At 40.7% G+C, this 15,131-nt stretch overlaps 1 protein-coding gene and 1 non-coding gene across 2 annotated transcripts; both read right to left on the bottom strand.

Moving 5' to 3' along the window:
• Positions 1–181: 181 nt before the first annotated feature.
• Positions 182–10,597, bottom strand: lrp3 (low density lipoprotein receptor-related protein 3). Its single transcript, XM_085437063.1, has 7 exons — positions 9,952–10,597; positions 6,880–7,015; positions 6,595–6,800; positions 5,318–5,934; positions 4,588–5,060; positions 4,281–4,413; positions 182–4,185 (listed from the first exon to the last, which is right to left on the bottom strand). The coding sequence occupies exons 1-7, from the start codon at positions 10,025–10,027 to the stop codon at positions 3,373–3,375; spliced, it is 2,454 nt and encodes an 817-aa protein (XP_085293189.1). The 5' UTR covers positions 10,028–10,597; the 3' UTR covers positions 182–3,372.
• A 248-nt stretch (positions 10,598–10,845) lies between these two features.
• On the bottom strand, positions 10,846–10,919 carry trnat-agu (transfer RNA threonine (anticodon AGU)). The gene has a single exon. It is a non-coding gene; the product is annotated as a tRNA-Thr (tRNA).
• Positions 10,920–15,131: the final 4,212 nt, after the last annotated feature.

Genomic DNA, 15,131 nt, shown 5'->3' with positions numbered 1-15,131 from the left:
GTTATTGTATCATTTAAAGCACAGAAAAGCAAATTATATGTTTTGTTTTCATTGCACAATCTAATGAGGATAGTTTGTGTGCACATTACGCTCACACATCACATTAACTCACTGGTCTTTTGGCGACGAGTTAAAAAAAAATTTTTTTAAAAAAGAAGAGAAAAAAAAAACCCCCAGAAAATAAATTTTGAAGTTTATTTATTGCAGGCACAGGAAAATTATGATAAGCAGAAGATTAAACAGAATTTTGGATCTGCAAACCCAACAATGCCATGGCAGCATTTCTCTTGCAGCACAAAATATACAAACATAATTCTCAAAACGTGAGAAACAAACATCATCTTCAGCCTGTGAAGGGAACAAAGCTTCAAACTCAAGTCTCTAATGATGATATTATCAGACAGAAGCTTTCAGCAGAACTTTACTTTCCAGTGGCCACAATCCAGTGTGCTTACCTGTGCACAAAACTATACAAACGTACAGCTATTACTAAAGCATACTGAAGACATTTTGCTAAAGCATAAACGCTGAAATTCAGGGAACAGAAAAGACACACTTATCTAAACTGGCAGGTCATAATCATCAACCTAACCACATTAGCAGTCAGTGTAACACAATTTCACTAAAGATTGTACCAAATTACCATGACTCTCCTTAAGCTGATGACTACATCCTGAATAAATCACTACTTAAATACAATGGAAGAAGACCTGAAAGGTTCCCTTTCTCTTACTCTTCGCTGTAATAATCCCAGAGCTGAGATTTCTGACATATTAGTGCACTGTACCTCCAGATCAGTCATATTTAACAATCACATGACATGTATAAAAGAGTGTTGTCTAGACAAAGACAAATCTAATCTCTTCAAACAGGTAAACCACAGAGTTGATTCATAAACCCTCCTTGACCATTGCAACAACAGGGAAAACCCCATTAAGGCGTTTTTAATGCATGTCTCTAAATCACAAAGCAAGATACGCATTTTTTTTCCAGACAGCAGCTAAACGATTTCACTTTAAGCTAAATGAGGACGGATGTTTTTTAAATAGACGTACAAGAGAACACAAGTAAAACATCTGTAAAACTATAAATAAATATAATTAGCTTATTTTTTGATATTTCAAAGAAAGAACTGGAGATGAGAACAGATTATGAGGCAGAAATTAGTTGGAAGGACTATGGAGATATCTCTAATGGCACATAACATATAGCAGCTGTTCTTGGCAAAACTTGTAGGGTAGCATGGCACATTCAGCTCATTTTAAAGAAAAAAAAACAGTAGGAACGATCTAGTTTTTCCACACGAAATGGCATTCTGGTCAATTCTCTTTTGCTCCAAACCCACACTACTTATTGGCTTCTTATTCTTCTAGTATAAATATCCTGCAGCACAAGTGGGAGGGGGGAATCACTGATATTTATAACAAAAGAAGACTGGTACATTCTTTAAAGGTCCAACAGTGATTAGCAAAATGTTACCAGTGTCAAAAAGCAGCCCAGAAACAGGCAATAACTTCAAGGCAGAAAGAGAAACGTAAAGCAAAACTTTGTACAGGTCTCCACTGAAGACTTGAAAATAGAGGTCTTTGCTTAAGCGTCCAGTATTAGAAAATTCCACAGCATAGATTTGAATTTCCACCAGAATAAACCAGCAGTCCAGACATCCACGGTGACCCAGTCATCGACTGGGATGAACAGTGAACAAACAGTATTTCCATGTGAAGCTCCTCTTTCCAAAGTTTCTTGGGCATTCACATACAGTCAGTGCACTGAATGGAGGTCAATGCAAACACTCATATACATATGTATATATATATATATATATATAAAGTCGGGTTCATTTAAAAGGATGGACTTTGTTTAACGGGACAGGTTTGGTTTATTATGAAAAGGATGAGAGGCTTATATTAAACTGATCATACATGAAGATAAAAACTAAAGCTACAATTGATAAAAGTGAATAAATAAGTTCTTGATGTTTCTTAAAAGTGGTCAAAATGATGTCTGATGAATCAATACTGACACTGCACAAGTGTTAAAGCAAAAGTTGATATTTTTTCTGGGAGATAAGCTTCCAAATTCTCAATTATAAATATATACTATAGCTTGCACCTACTTAGCTTAGCACAAGGTTATAAAACAGAGGGGAAAACTAGCTTTAATGACTGCCTTCAGACAGAAACTATCCTAGCCTGCACTAGGGTAACCTAGACTACCAGGTGTGCTATTTTCATCAAACTCTCCACAGGAAAATATAAAAACCTATTAAAAAAAATATCAAACCTTTTTCTGACACGGTTCAAAGCTGTATTTCAAGACATTTCTTACTGTCAACAAAACGCACAACAAGACCAAAATCAACCAGTGATATCTGTAATGGTCTGTTATTATGTAACCATGAAGAACAAATCCCTGAACAATCCCTGAATATTGAATATTGACTCTTCATGGAAATGTAGAGTCAATATTCAGCTCAATATTCCATCTATTTATCATCATATTTATCAATGTGTAAAATAAGATCTTATAAGGAAATTACAAAAATGTGTTAAATAATGAATAAATACATAAGAGTTTCAAACTCCTGCTTCCACGAGTGCACCTCGTGTGTTATTCTGTTCGATGTCCACGGCTTTGTCTGATTTCTCTCCTTACTGCTGTTATGTCTTTAAGAAGGTTGATGTGGACAAATCACAGGATTTGTTGCCAATATTTAAAAAAAAATGTAAAATTTCAGCAACAACATCCTTAATTGATGCACTCAGCCGTGACATATTAATGATGTCATAAAACAATAACAACTAACATAAACAATAAAAGGGAACAAGAATAGAGGATCGATCAGATCAATTTGTGTGTTCACTCATTAGGCTGTTATGGCTCACAGTATGTAGCGGTGCATAATGGCTTTGGGTAAAGACATAAAGGCTGTTTTGGCATTTCAGATACATTTTGCCAGTAGTGGGTTGTATTAGTACTTGTGGCCAAAACTGGATTTAATCTTTTGGAACAAATTCAGGGTAAATATCATAACGGGCTAATTGGGGCTATCTGTTTGCATTTAAATGAAGTAGTTAAGCTCTGGCATGAGCTTTAGAAAGCAATTTACAGGAAGAACGACTAATGCTGGTTTTATTCGTCTTAGGATAAGACTGCATGTGCATAATTGTTTGCAACTGCACATTTTATGCATTCAAATAATGAAATGGAGTGATATTTATTGAGTTTCATATTGTACCCCCTCCAAACAAAAGGCTGAAGTACAGGTTCTCACCTCTGACTCTGGTGGAGTCACATCTCAAGGACACTTTATCAGAACTGATATTGCAATTGCCAGCTCTCGACAGTGAGGAGAGCGTCATCCTAAACTTTTCAGCACAGCGTCTCCCTTCCTAAATCTCCTCCCTCTTCACTGATGCTTCTGCCGAACCTGCATAGGCTGCTTCTTGCCTCTGGTTTCATCTCATCCCTGCTTGGCACGTTCACAGTAAACTGGCTGTCACTGTCCTCTGGTTTCACAGAGGAAAATAAGGGCTCGGTGGGTGAAGTCACCTCTGAACCCTGTGGTTGAGGTTGAGTTGATGGTGTCTGGGAACTGCTGGGAAACACAGGGGGTGAAATAGGGGACAAAGGTCCTAAGGGGGAGTAACGTCTTAAGGAAACCCCCTTCAGGTTAACTGCAAGCTCCAGAACCAATTTTCTAGATGCCCGGGGTGGGCACAGGGGTACAGAGGCTTCCTGGGGGGAGAGAGGAAGTCCACTTTGTACTGAGGAGTCACTCTGGCAAGGAGTGGGAGGTGAAGACTCTGCAGCCCTGCTGCCATCTCTGCTGACAGGTGACAGGTCCTCTTCCTCCTCTGGACTGTCTACTGAATGAAAGGAGAGAGGCGATGCAGGGCTCTCCGGCAGGTCCACACCCACTACGTCAGACCCACCTGCAGACATGGCCCTGTTCTGAGGTCCCTGCTCCCCGACAGTCCGGTAGCTGTGAAGCCCTAGTGTGATCTGCGTGGGTCCAGGGGGATCCAGGAGTGGGGCGTGGCCTCTGCCTCGTCCTCCACTACGGAACAAGCGATTCCAAAGATGGCCTAGACGTCGTCTGGAAGAGGAGGAAGTGGAGCGGCGAGTTGAGTGACGCCTTATCTGCCTGCGCATTGCCAACCGAAGATTCTGTAACACTGAAGCCTGGATGACGGGGGATTAAAACAGAAACACGCTGAAGTTCATTTCTCTCTAAATGCAGCGTCGCCAGTGTCTGTTAGTGTGCGCGAATTTGTTACCTGGGTGGGATTGTATACAGGAAAATCTTCCACCGGAGGGATAAGACCCTGGGCTATTAACTGACCATATGAAGGAGGAGCCTCTCTCTGGACAAAGTCGGCCTCCATGCGAGTCATCTGCGTCTCAAAAGCTCTGTAAAGGAGTGAGGAAGGAAAAAACAGAGCAGGATTAGGGAAAAATCAGGAAAACTATTTGAAAACCCACAAAAATACTTTCACTTCTACAGTTTCTGGCAGCTGCAACAATCAACACCATCCCAGCGTTCCTCTGACTTAACATTCATTTAGTGGCAGAATGAGGGCCCACCTGTACTCTCGGTTCCTGAGGGAGTGCAGTTTAAGGGCACAGCCAAGAGCAATAACCAACAGGAGACTGCAGACCAGACTGCCGATCAGGGCAGCTGTGATCACTTTCCTGGGCACTGCTGCCAAGCAGTCCCTCTCATCGCTTCCATCTAAACAGTCCTCCTGGCCGTCACAGCGCCACGTCTCAAAGATACACAGGTTAGTCCCACAGTGGAAGTTTCCAGGTTGGCAATCGTAGCAGTTCTTCTCGTCCGACCCATCTGGACACCTCTTCTGGTTGTTGCAGCGTTCAGAGGCTGGGTAACACATTCCTGTACCACCCTCGCAGGGGAACTCTCCATCTGGACACATCGGACAGCCCTCCTCATCTCGACCAGATGGGCAGTGCCAGTAGCCGTCACAGCGCTGGCGTTCAGAGTAACAGCCCTGATCACTGCCGCAGGGACGCTCGCCAGGAAAACAGTAACCTTTCACCTGGTAGGATGGAGGAGAAATGCATCACTGTCTAGACACAGAAGGGACAACTTGTACTATACTTAACTGACTGTGTTTTCTGAACAAAAAGAGCAGTTACTGTTTCTAAATCAGTTACTTTGGATTAAAAAAGAAAAACACTGTAACTTTTGACAAATTAAAAGTTTTAAACAACTTTAAAAAAAGAGGTTGAAAGAATTTCAAAGGATAGATGAGAATAAACGATGAATGAAATGAACATTAGCCAACCTCAGTACCTGATATGTAGCATTGAAACCATGCCCCGGACTGTGAGGCTGGGCCATGTACAAAACGCTCATCTGTCCCCGGCTCGACTCCAACAGGGCGGGCCGCCTGTTGTTGTGATATGACAACACCTGTAACAGATGCTCCGCTCGCTGCAGCAGGCCGTCATAGACATGCAGCAAATCTCCAGGCCCCAGCTGCAGGTCCAGCTGCAGAACAATGGGCTTAGGGTCCTGAGTGTCCAACAACCAGGAGCATCTCAGCTCAGTGTCGCCGCTACGGTTCGCACGGAAAAAATCGGGAGAGGCAAACGAGCCATAAAAGTTCCCCAGACGTTTGCCACAAGTAGTGTCAGGGCAACCCAGTTCGTCACTTCCATCGTGGCAGTCCCGGGCTCCGTTGCAGTGCAGGCCCGCGGGCAGGCATCGGGTGGACTGGGCCTCGGTGCACGGCAGAGAGCCAAAGGGGCAGAGGCCCGGCTGCGCCTCAGTGGGAGTCGGCAAGCAGCTGCGTTCATCCGAGGCATCCCCACATTCATCCTGACCGTTGCACTTCCAGGAGCGAGGAAGACACTTCCCATTCCCACAGAGGAATTCATCTGACTGACAGCTGCTCTGACCTAGGTGACCTAAAAAAGAATATGTCTGGTTAGCTGCTAAAACATCACTTTTACCCCCCAAGAGATAGTTGCCAGTCTCATCTGTCTGCCATGTCCAACTGCAATCAATATCACAGGTTTTAGGCTTTTCTCAGCTTTTTAAAAAAAGACAAACCATAACAAAAAAAATGCATTAGTATTGTGGATGATCATATCAAAACAAACCAAGCAGTAACCCTGTGTAAACATACAAAATAGCTCTATTAATTCAACCCTCACAAAACTTTATTATGGCTTTATTAAATCTCTGTTTTAATGCTGCATCTTGACCTCTATGTTGTTATAACTGCTGTTACTGATGCATGCTCTGGTCTGCACAGAGATTCTGCTGCTACTTTACCCACCTCGTGTTTTCCACATATGCGCATAGAAGCATGGGGAGGTCCCAGAACAGATGCTTATGTTCAAATATAAAATACTGCAGGTGGCCCTGACGTAAATGTTATAAACATGATAATTCATTTTATTTTATTTTTTTTATTTATTTATTATTTTATTTCATTTTATTTAATAATGAGTTTGCAGTGGGTGTTGCTAATGGATTAAACTGTAGAGGTATTTCTAATATTTTCACGCACTCTGGTATGTTTATGGAGTGGATAAGCAATATGCAAATATTCTCCAGCTTACCTCTGATGTAAGAGAGTCGGAAGCCCTGGGCTTGCCCAGAGCTGTTGGCTTGAGAGTGGAAGAAGAGCCAAACACGCCCCCTGGTGGAGATGAAGGGCTGCGGCAGCACCGAGCCACATAGCCTGGATTCTCTCTTCCACGTAGGTGTCAGCAGGAGCCAGTCTCCCATGCATTTTCCTGACTCCGCCAGGTCGAAGTTACGGAAACTGGAGCATGGAACATGAGTTTAGGTGACTCGGTTATAGAAATATCATATGTATGCAGCGTATGTTTCAGGGACTCTACCTGATGGTAATAACTTCGCCTTGACCCCCCTGAATATGCCAGCTGCAGTTGACCCCAGCTGGGTAGTTTAAAGGCCAGGAAGGGCTGTAGATCACACCCCTCCGCTCTGTATGGATCTCCACCTGCTCGCTGCAGCCTGTCTCAAAAAAGACAGGGGGGATGGCAGCATACATATTAGGGAGGTCGGTCTGAATGCTCCTTGTGCACATCAGAACTAAGAACACGAACACTTGGCAGACATCGAGCATTACCAAAATGTTGGCTTCCACACTCTATAAACCGTTTTATCCTCATTCTTTTATTTGTGACCGCTACAAAAAACACTAAACGATTCACTGACAAGACAAATGACCTTAGTGCCATTGTGGGGAAGCTCCACGCTGATCAGATGGAGCTTTAAACAGAAGCAGCAGCCAAACTGGCAGCCAAGGCAACAGCATCTCCTGCTGCCATCACACCATTACTCCAGGGAGCAACACAAATGTGTGAGCAGGCCAGGAAAAGCTCCAGGACTAACACGCAAACCTCTGTGTGGTGTGCAGGCACTGAATCCTGTTGTTTTTCTAAGTAAAGGCGCAGCGATCAAGTTACCGGCATCATAATCTGCAACATAAATGTGGAATGGGAAGTATCTCATTTCATTCTTGTGCTGAAAGCAATAATATAGAGCAGGCGCATTAATCATCGCATTACTGCTTAATGCCACAGAAAGAATGAAACACATGCAAGGAAACGCTGTCTAACAAGCCTCTTAATTAACCAAAACCACAGAGACAGAACATTAGCTCAACTATGATCCAGCGCTGACACACAGCAGGGAGTCTGCTGCTTAGTGCTGTTTGTTTCTGGCTTACTTGATGAATCAGTAAAGTCAGCAGAGTGAAGCAGGGTGGCGGAGGGAGGAATCGTTTAAGTGCGGATATCGACTAGCCACACTAACTTAGCACACACATAAATACCTACACATACTGGGCTGGACCAAGCTGCTACACAATGCTGTTGTTTGGTACAATGAATAAGAGAACTGAAGCACATTTTGACTGTTGTGTTTGTGTTTCATCTACTTTCAAACTCAGATGCTGGAAAAATCTGATCACAGAGAGAAAGAGAGAGAGAAAGAAAATTCACATTAACTCACTATTTTTGGTTTACCAACAGATGTAAAAAAAATAAGATTTAGCTGCTGTTTTATGCTTAAACTACAGAACATGAACAGTTCACCAACAATAGTTGCTCAGGGAGCAAACCTTTTCTCTATGACATCCAGAGACTCCAAAATGCACTGCAGCCAAGAACAACTCCAGCTCAGACGCCAATAGAGTCATCAAAATATTAAAATAGTGTTTTATCAGTGAAAGGTGAATACACAAAACGTAACAACACAAGACACACTAATAGATAGTGGTGGGAAAACTACATCTATAGGTTTTGACGCTGCATTCACATTTAATGAAGATCAGCTGTAAAATGTTCCTTAAAGGAGATTATTATGTCGATCCCGTGGCTGATTATTAGCATCACGCTGGAATTATTAGATGTGAAAAAACTTCCCGTAGTTTTTTTTAGGAGCTACCTTGGGTTAGGTGATGTAAACCTCAGTGGTGATGATAATATTTGTGTGTTTTCTAGCTTAACATATATCAAACCTGTAGTTTAATAGCTTTCAAACAAATGTAATGGAGTAAACCATGCCAAACTTTCACTGAAATGTGTATAAAGGGATATTAAGTTTTGTTTGTTTTTTTACAAAAACATTTGAAATTGCATTTATAGCTTTTAAGGCATGTAAATGTCCCTTTTTAATTTCCTGCTCTGATTACAGTGAAGCGTACCTGAGAGAAACAAGTGGATTAAGGTTGCACTTCAGCATTAAGCCCTTCAGTTTTTAATCTGCATTGTTCTCAAAAACCACACATAATCATGAGCTCAGGTAAAATGTGGAGATACTGAATGCAGTTGCAGCTTGTGTGTGTATTTGTGCATGCAACTTCAATCACCCTAGAACTTTATGTGTGAAAACATCAATTCTTTTTTTGACTTTTTGCTTTTTAAACCGCTTATCCGACTAGACTCGTGGACATCCTGGACAGGTTGCCAGCACAGGGGAACAGACAGCAACACAGGCTGGAGCACCAGGCATAAGGACAACATGCACACTGGACACATCAGCCAACCTCAAAGCTTGAAGGTTCCTGAGTTGGGATGGTGTGTTCCCCTTTAATCGTGCAAATCTCTTCTCTCCTCAGTCTCACATCACCCTGACTTAACATTCATGATCTTACCCTAACTACAACTTGTCTAACCCAAAAACCTAACCTGAACATATCCCTTTATCTTAATTTTTGAAGACCTGAATTATCTGGACTGGCTTTCTGTCCCCATAATGAAGACACAGTCCAGAACCCTCGACCCCACACAATGTTAACACCTGGATCACACACACACCTCCAAACTCTCACTCTGTGTCCCTTTAGCAGCCTTCCTCTTTATTTAAATGCCAATTAAGTGCAGTGTATGACAATGGAGGGGGGGAGGAGGGGACCGTGGGGTTGACTGGCTGCAGAGAAGCAGTGATGTAATGCCGATAGCAGCAGTATCACATTTGCGAAAGCGCGTCCATGTTTCCACACTAACCGTGATCATTTACCCACCACAGATCAATAATCCCGCAGGTTTCTGCACAACGATAGCCTCTGTGCTCTCCCTCCATCCAATCAAAACAATGAAAACAAACCGTCTTCATCTATCAGATCACTTAATCAGAGACACACAGTAGTAGACAAAATAACACCCACTGCTGCTGCTCGGGTGTGAACACAGAGACGCTCCGCTCTGATAGTCACTGATGTAATCATAGTAGGAGCTTTGTAAATTACCGGATCTCCCGTAAAGATGCGAACACGGATCAAGAAATAGAAAAGCATGGCCACTTACATTTCACCGGGCAATGCGGATCACTTGTGCATGCCATCATGTGTTCGTGAACATCACAGGCAGAGCTTTCTAAACTAATTAGAACAAGCCTCCGTCTAAAACATCACAGCGGTGTAGAGACGCATTGTTGTTTCTCACCTGCACAGAGCAGAGCACAGCGGAGCCACAGCAGCCCGAGAAGAGGCAGCAGCAGGGGCAGTACCGTCAGTCCCATGGTCCGGCGGGGACCTCTGCTATTATCTCCCACACGCGTTTCGCTGTTCGCTCCACATCTGTGCGATCCACACTAGCTCCGGCATCTGCGTCCAGCCTGGACACAGCTAGAGCTCCTCCTTGCCGTGAAAAGGCATTGTGTCCTTCTTTTGCAGCGGTAGCCAAGACGCTACGATCAAGTTAGCTCCAACCAGCGATGCGGCTTCTTGTTACTCCCTTCAAAATAAAGGCTTCGTGGCAAACGTTAAGTTTTGCAGCATTATAAAACTAAACGTCTTATAGACTATAGTCTTAGATATAAAAATCAAGATTATATAGGGTTTGGATTTGTAGTTTAAAATTACAGTTGAGATGCAAAGCTAGAAATTTTTTGTTTTCTTGAAGACTACTTCCGCTCTAACTTTGGCTGACTCTACTCAGCTTTCCACATCTTAAATGAAAAAAAGTGGCTCACATAATTCTTAAGCCTTGTCCCCTCTTTCTCCAGATGAAACTTTATATATTGAACTGAAATACAGAATTACGTAGACGGCTTCTGGTAGGAAAGATACATAACAATCTTCTCCCTCTCGCCCGCTTGTGCTCTGATTCTTTTATGAGTATGCCCTTTCACTTTCGCCCTCGTGTGGTTAAACTCTTGTACTGCAAGTTGGACTTTAAAATAAATTATACAGTCCCTTTTAATTTAATAACGTATTTTGAGTTTCACATACACCTGGAAAAGTGTTTTGCTGAGAGAAAAGTACTATGTAAATGTAAAGTTATGACAAATGGTGCACACTGAACAACAAAAGAAACAACTGAAAAGAAAGACATAAAAGGCACCGCTGGGATTCGAACCCAGGATCTCCTGTTTACTAGACAGGCGCTTTAACCAACTAAGCCACGGCGCCGCTGACGGAAACTGTCGAAAAGGGCATTTATGAATAGTGAAATACATGGGTCCAATGACGTCACTGCTATATTCAGTGTATTACATGTATTCTCCTGTGAATGCGACGTGATATATAAAGTTGTCCCCTTTTATTTTTTTTATCTTATTTTTTAGGTACTAGAAAATACGAAGGGCTAAAATGTTATAATTAGCAGTACACCGTTAAGTTACATTTATCCAAATCAATCAACTAAAAGGAGAGATTAACGTGGCTTAGTCAAACGGAAGCATAAATATGAGATGACACTAAAGCATAACTTTAAAGTGTAAGAAACAGTGCAGTGCAGCAGTGTCTTCGGTGTGGATTCAGTATTGTAAGAGTACAGGGTTGAAATACACAGCACACTTAAGCGAAAAAGATGATAGTGTGTATTACAATTCCCTGTAGATTATTTCAAATTTAAGCAAAAATATTACGCTTTTGATTCCCATCAATAAGGTTTTGCATAGAATGTCACGTATTTACTATTAACTAGTACATTTAGAACTAGAAAATGCATTTTCTGAAGAAACTGCAGTGTAAATGCTGATAGCTGAATGTTTTGAGCTGAAATGGCTGCTGAATGTTGTTAAAAATGTTGAATGAGCTGAAATAGGACGAAACATTCACCTGAAGGCTGAAGTGTTGAACTGTTGAAAGCTAAAGTTCACACAGATGAAGAAGTTTCAAAGTTGGAAAGTAGCTGAAGATGTTTAAAATGTAGATGAGAAAAAAACTGAATATTTGCGCTGTGTGTGTGCGCGCACATGTATGTGTGTGTTTCTGTGTGAGTGTATGTCTCTGTGTGTCTGTATTTCCTTGTGTGTTTGTCTGTCTCTCTCTCCCTGTGTGAGTGTATGTCTCTGTGTGTCTGTATTTCAGGGGTTTTGAAGCTGGCAAGTAGCCGAGCATGTTTAAAATGTACATTAGAAAATAAAGCATGAAACTTAAACTGGAACTGAATAAAAAAGTATAAAAGATATTGAAAAGATAAATACAAGCTGAATAGCTTGACTTCGTTTTAAAGTTTAAATGGTATCTGTGGGTCAACATATCGTTAGCTTCATAGCATAATTGCCTAAGTCAATGACTTAGGCACTTATGCTATGAAGCTAACGATATGTGGAAGTAGTTAGAGTTGAAAGACGAATAAGTTGAATGAGGATTTGAAGGGTCTCCCGATTGAAATACATTGTAAATTTTTGTTGAATAAAGTTGAATAATTAAAAAAAATATATATATAAAAGATACAGAGAAATGATCAAGAAAGACAAGAAGTTGACCCCAGCTGTCTTCCATGGGATGAACCCCTAGACCCTTACCTCAGCTCTCTTCCTTGGGGTGAACACGTACAACTAGAGGAGAAGCGCTTTGAAGAAATGCAGAATGAAAATCTCATGAACAGAGAAAAGATTATGTCCCTGAGGCAAGAAAATGAGTGAAAGAGTGCTGAATGAAAAAAAAACCCAGTCCTACCAGCTTCAAGAAAAAGAAGGTATTATTGAGGCGAAACAATGGGCTCTGCAAGACAAAAAGAATCAGGAGCTCCAAGAAAAGCTTGATCAAGCTCTGGAAAAAAATAATGAAATCTTCCAAGAGAAAAAAAAAACAGGACATAGAGTTCAAAGAAAGAAATGGACAGCAAGCTTGAAGACATGAAGGAAAAATCCAGAGTGCTCCAAATAAAGCTCAATAAAACACTGCACAGACATAAAGTTTCTTCAAGAAAAGAACAACAGGACACACAACAGAAAGAAATGGATTGCAAACCTCAAGAGAAAGAGGAAAAATATAAAATGCACCAAATAACTCTTAGTGAAACTGCTGAAAAATCAAGAGATGCTTCAAGAGAAGAAGCAACAGGACATGAAACAGAAAGAAACGGATTGCAAGCTTCAGAACACAGAGAAACACAACGAAGGCTTGCAAGTAAAGCTTGATGAAGCTCTGGAGAAAATAAAGAAATCCACCAAGAGAAGAAACAACAGGACATCGAGCAGAGAGACATGCAGTCCAAACTCCAAGGCTGCAGGTAAAGCATAACAAAACATTGCACAAAAATCAACAGCTGCTCCAAGAGAGAAACCAACAAGAGATAAAACAGAAAGGAATGGACACCAAGCTTGAAGACATGGGGGAAAAAATCCAGAGTGCTTTAATTAAGGCTCGACAAAACACTGCACAGAAATAAAGATTTTCTTCGAGAAAAAGAACAACAGGACACACAACAGAAAGAAATGGATTGCAAACTTGAAGAGATGAGAAAAATACAAGGTGCTCCAAATAACTCTTGATGAAACACTGCTCAAAAATCAAGAAATACTTCAAGAGAAGGAGCATGAAACTGAAAGAAGAAAAACTTGTTCTTCAGAGGAAAAAACAAAACAAAAAGGAAGTACAAAACAACTGAACTGGAGGGAGAAAAGAAAAAGCCGGAAAAACAATGCTCAGAGATGCAGAGTAGCATCAATGAAATGCTGAGAAAAAACACAGAACTTCAGGAACTTTCTAACTACTTGAAGAACAAGAACACTAAAATCCAGGTGCAAAAGCAACAACAGAAAACACATGAAGCAGAATTAGAAGATGTGGAGAAAAGATGCAAGAAACTTGAGAAAGAAAATGCAGAAATAATCCATGAGTTGACAAACCTTATCCTTGAGAAAAAAAAGTGCTCATGGAACAGTGCCTAAAAAAGAAGAAAAAATACTTTCACTTGTTCTGGAGGAGGGACACTGCTGCTCCTCACATGATGTAACATCGTCTTCCTCCACCTCTGTTCCATCTTAATTTTCACCGCTCCTCCCAGTTAACCTATATTAGTTCTTTTCAGAATATTCTAAGTTTTTTTTAGTTGTTGTTCTAACTCTCTTATAAGTACGAGTCCACTCAATTCTATCAATTTAGTTTAGCCTGATGCAGTCCACCCAATGCTTTGACTCACTGCACAAAGTGACTGATTGTGAATGCCCAGTAACACTTCAAAGAGTTACCAATTTGTCAGGGTTTATTGCTATATTTCTTTTCTTAGGTATGTTGAAGCTTTCTTAAGTTCTTGTTGTAGCTGTTATTAGTTTGGGTCTAAGTTTCCTTGTATTTTGTTATTCATTGTTTAAGTCCATCTAGTCAATGGACGTTGATTTAAGCTAGCTGGACCAGTGAAACTGATCTTTCTAGTACAAAGAAGTTTACTACATGTTTAATGCTATAATATAACAAAAACAAGTGCAATGTCAACAGTATGAAGAAAGAAATCTGTCAGTCTGACATTTCGGGGGTTAAATTGTCATTATAAAACCAAGAGTGTAGTATAGTATAGTAAGTATAGTAGATGGTGAAATAAAATAAAAAAAGATTCTGTCTAATACATTGGTAAATAAGTATGAAAGGCCATGGGGCAGTCCTTATAAATAGGAAAAGGGGTAGGCTCAAATTTATGAAAATGCACCTATCCAAAGCAATCAACTGGATGCATTTTGAGTCTTTGACGGCCGTTTACACCCCCCGGGCCTTATGTTCGGCACCCTTTTACTAAGCACTTTAGGGTTTGCTTCTACAGTGAAGTAGCTAACTTCATCTTTGCCATAAATTAAAACTGACTTAGCACTAAAGAAAATTCCATCCTTTCCATAATGAAAAGTCAATGTGAAAATGCTGTCTAAGCTTGTCTTTAAACTTACATGATAACCATAAATAATAACGATTGTTTTTCACACTGACACAGCAAAATTGGAAATAAAATGATTTTGTTATTACTTATGTACTTGTTAAAATTAAAATAAAAGACTTTTACTAGATTGTCATTTTAACTTTCTTACATTTCCTACATACTCCACTATCCCCAAATTTGGGAAAACTGTAAAACAGATTTTTGTTTTCTGTTAATCTGCACCACACTGCAACACAAAACCCTTGCCTCCTTCGCTAGCATTACTACTATGACCACCAAAAAAAGAACTGTTTAAGGGCCCCCCGCTAATGGGTCAACAAGTGACTTCTTCAATATTATCACTATTTTGCATTGTTCCATATTTGTTTGATGGCTCATAACTTACTGCATTTTCCAATAGAATACAAATGTCAGGAGCCCTCTAAAACAAGCACTGATGAAGGAAATTCCTCAGTGACCTATCAGATACCAGCATTTACACAGGTTTTTCTGAACTCTAATAAAAGTTTGATGATTACAAA

The sequence above is a fragment of the Copadichromis virginalis genome, linkage group LG1 (genome assembly GCF_057382275.1).
Source record: "Copadichromis virginalis isolate Kocher_CV1m ecotype Utaka linkage group LG1, C_Virginalis_male_GT1.1, whole genome shotgun sequence".
NCBI lineage: Eukaryota > Metazoa > Chordata > Actinopteri > Cichliformes > Cichlidae > Copadichromis > Copadichromis virginalis.
This window is presented reverse-complemented; position numbering and strand designations above follow the sequence as displayed.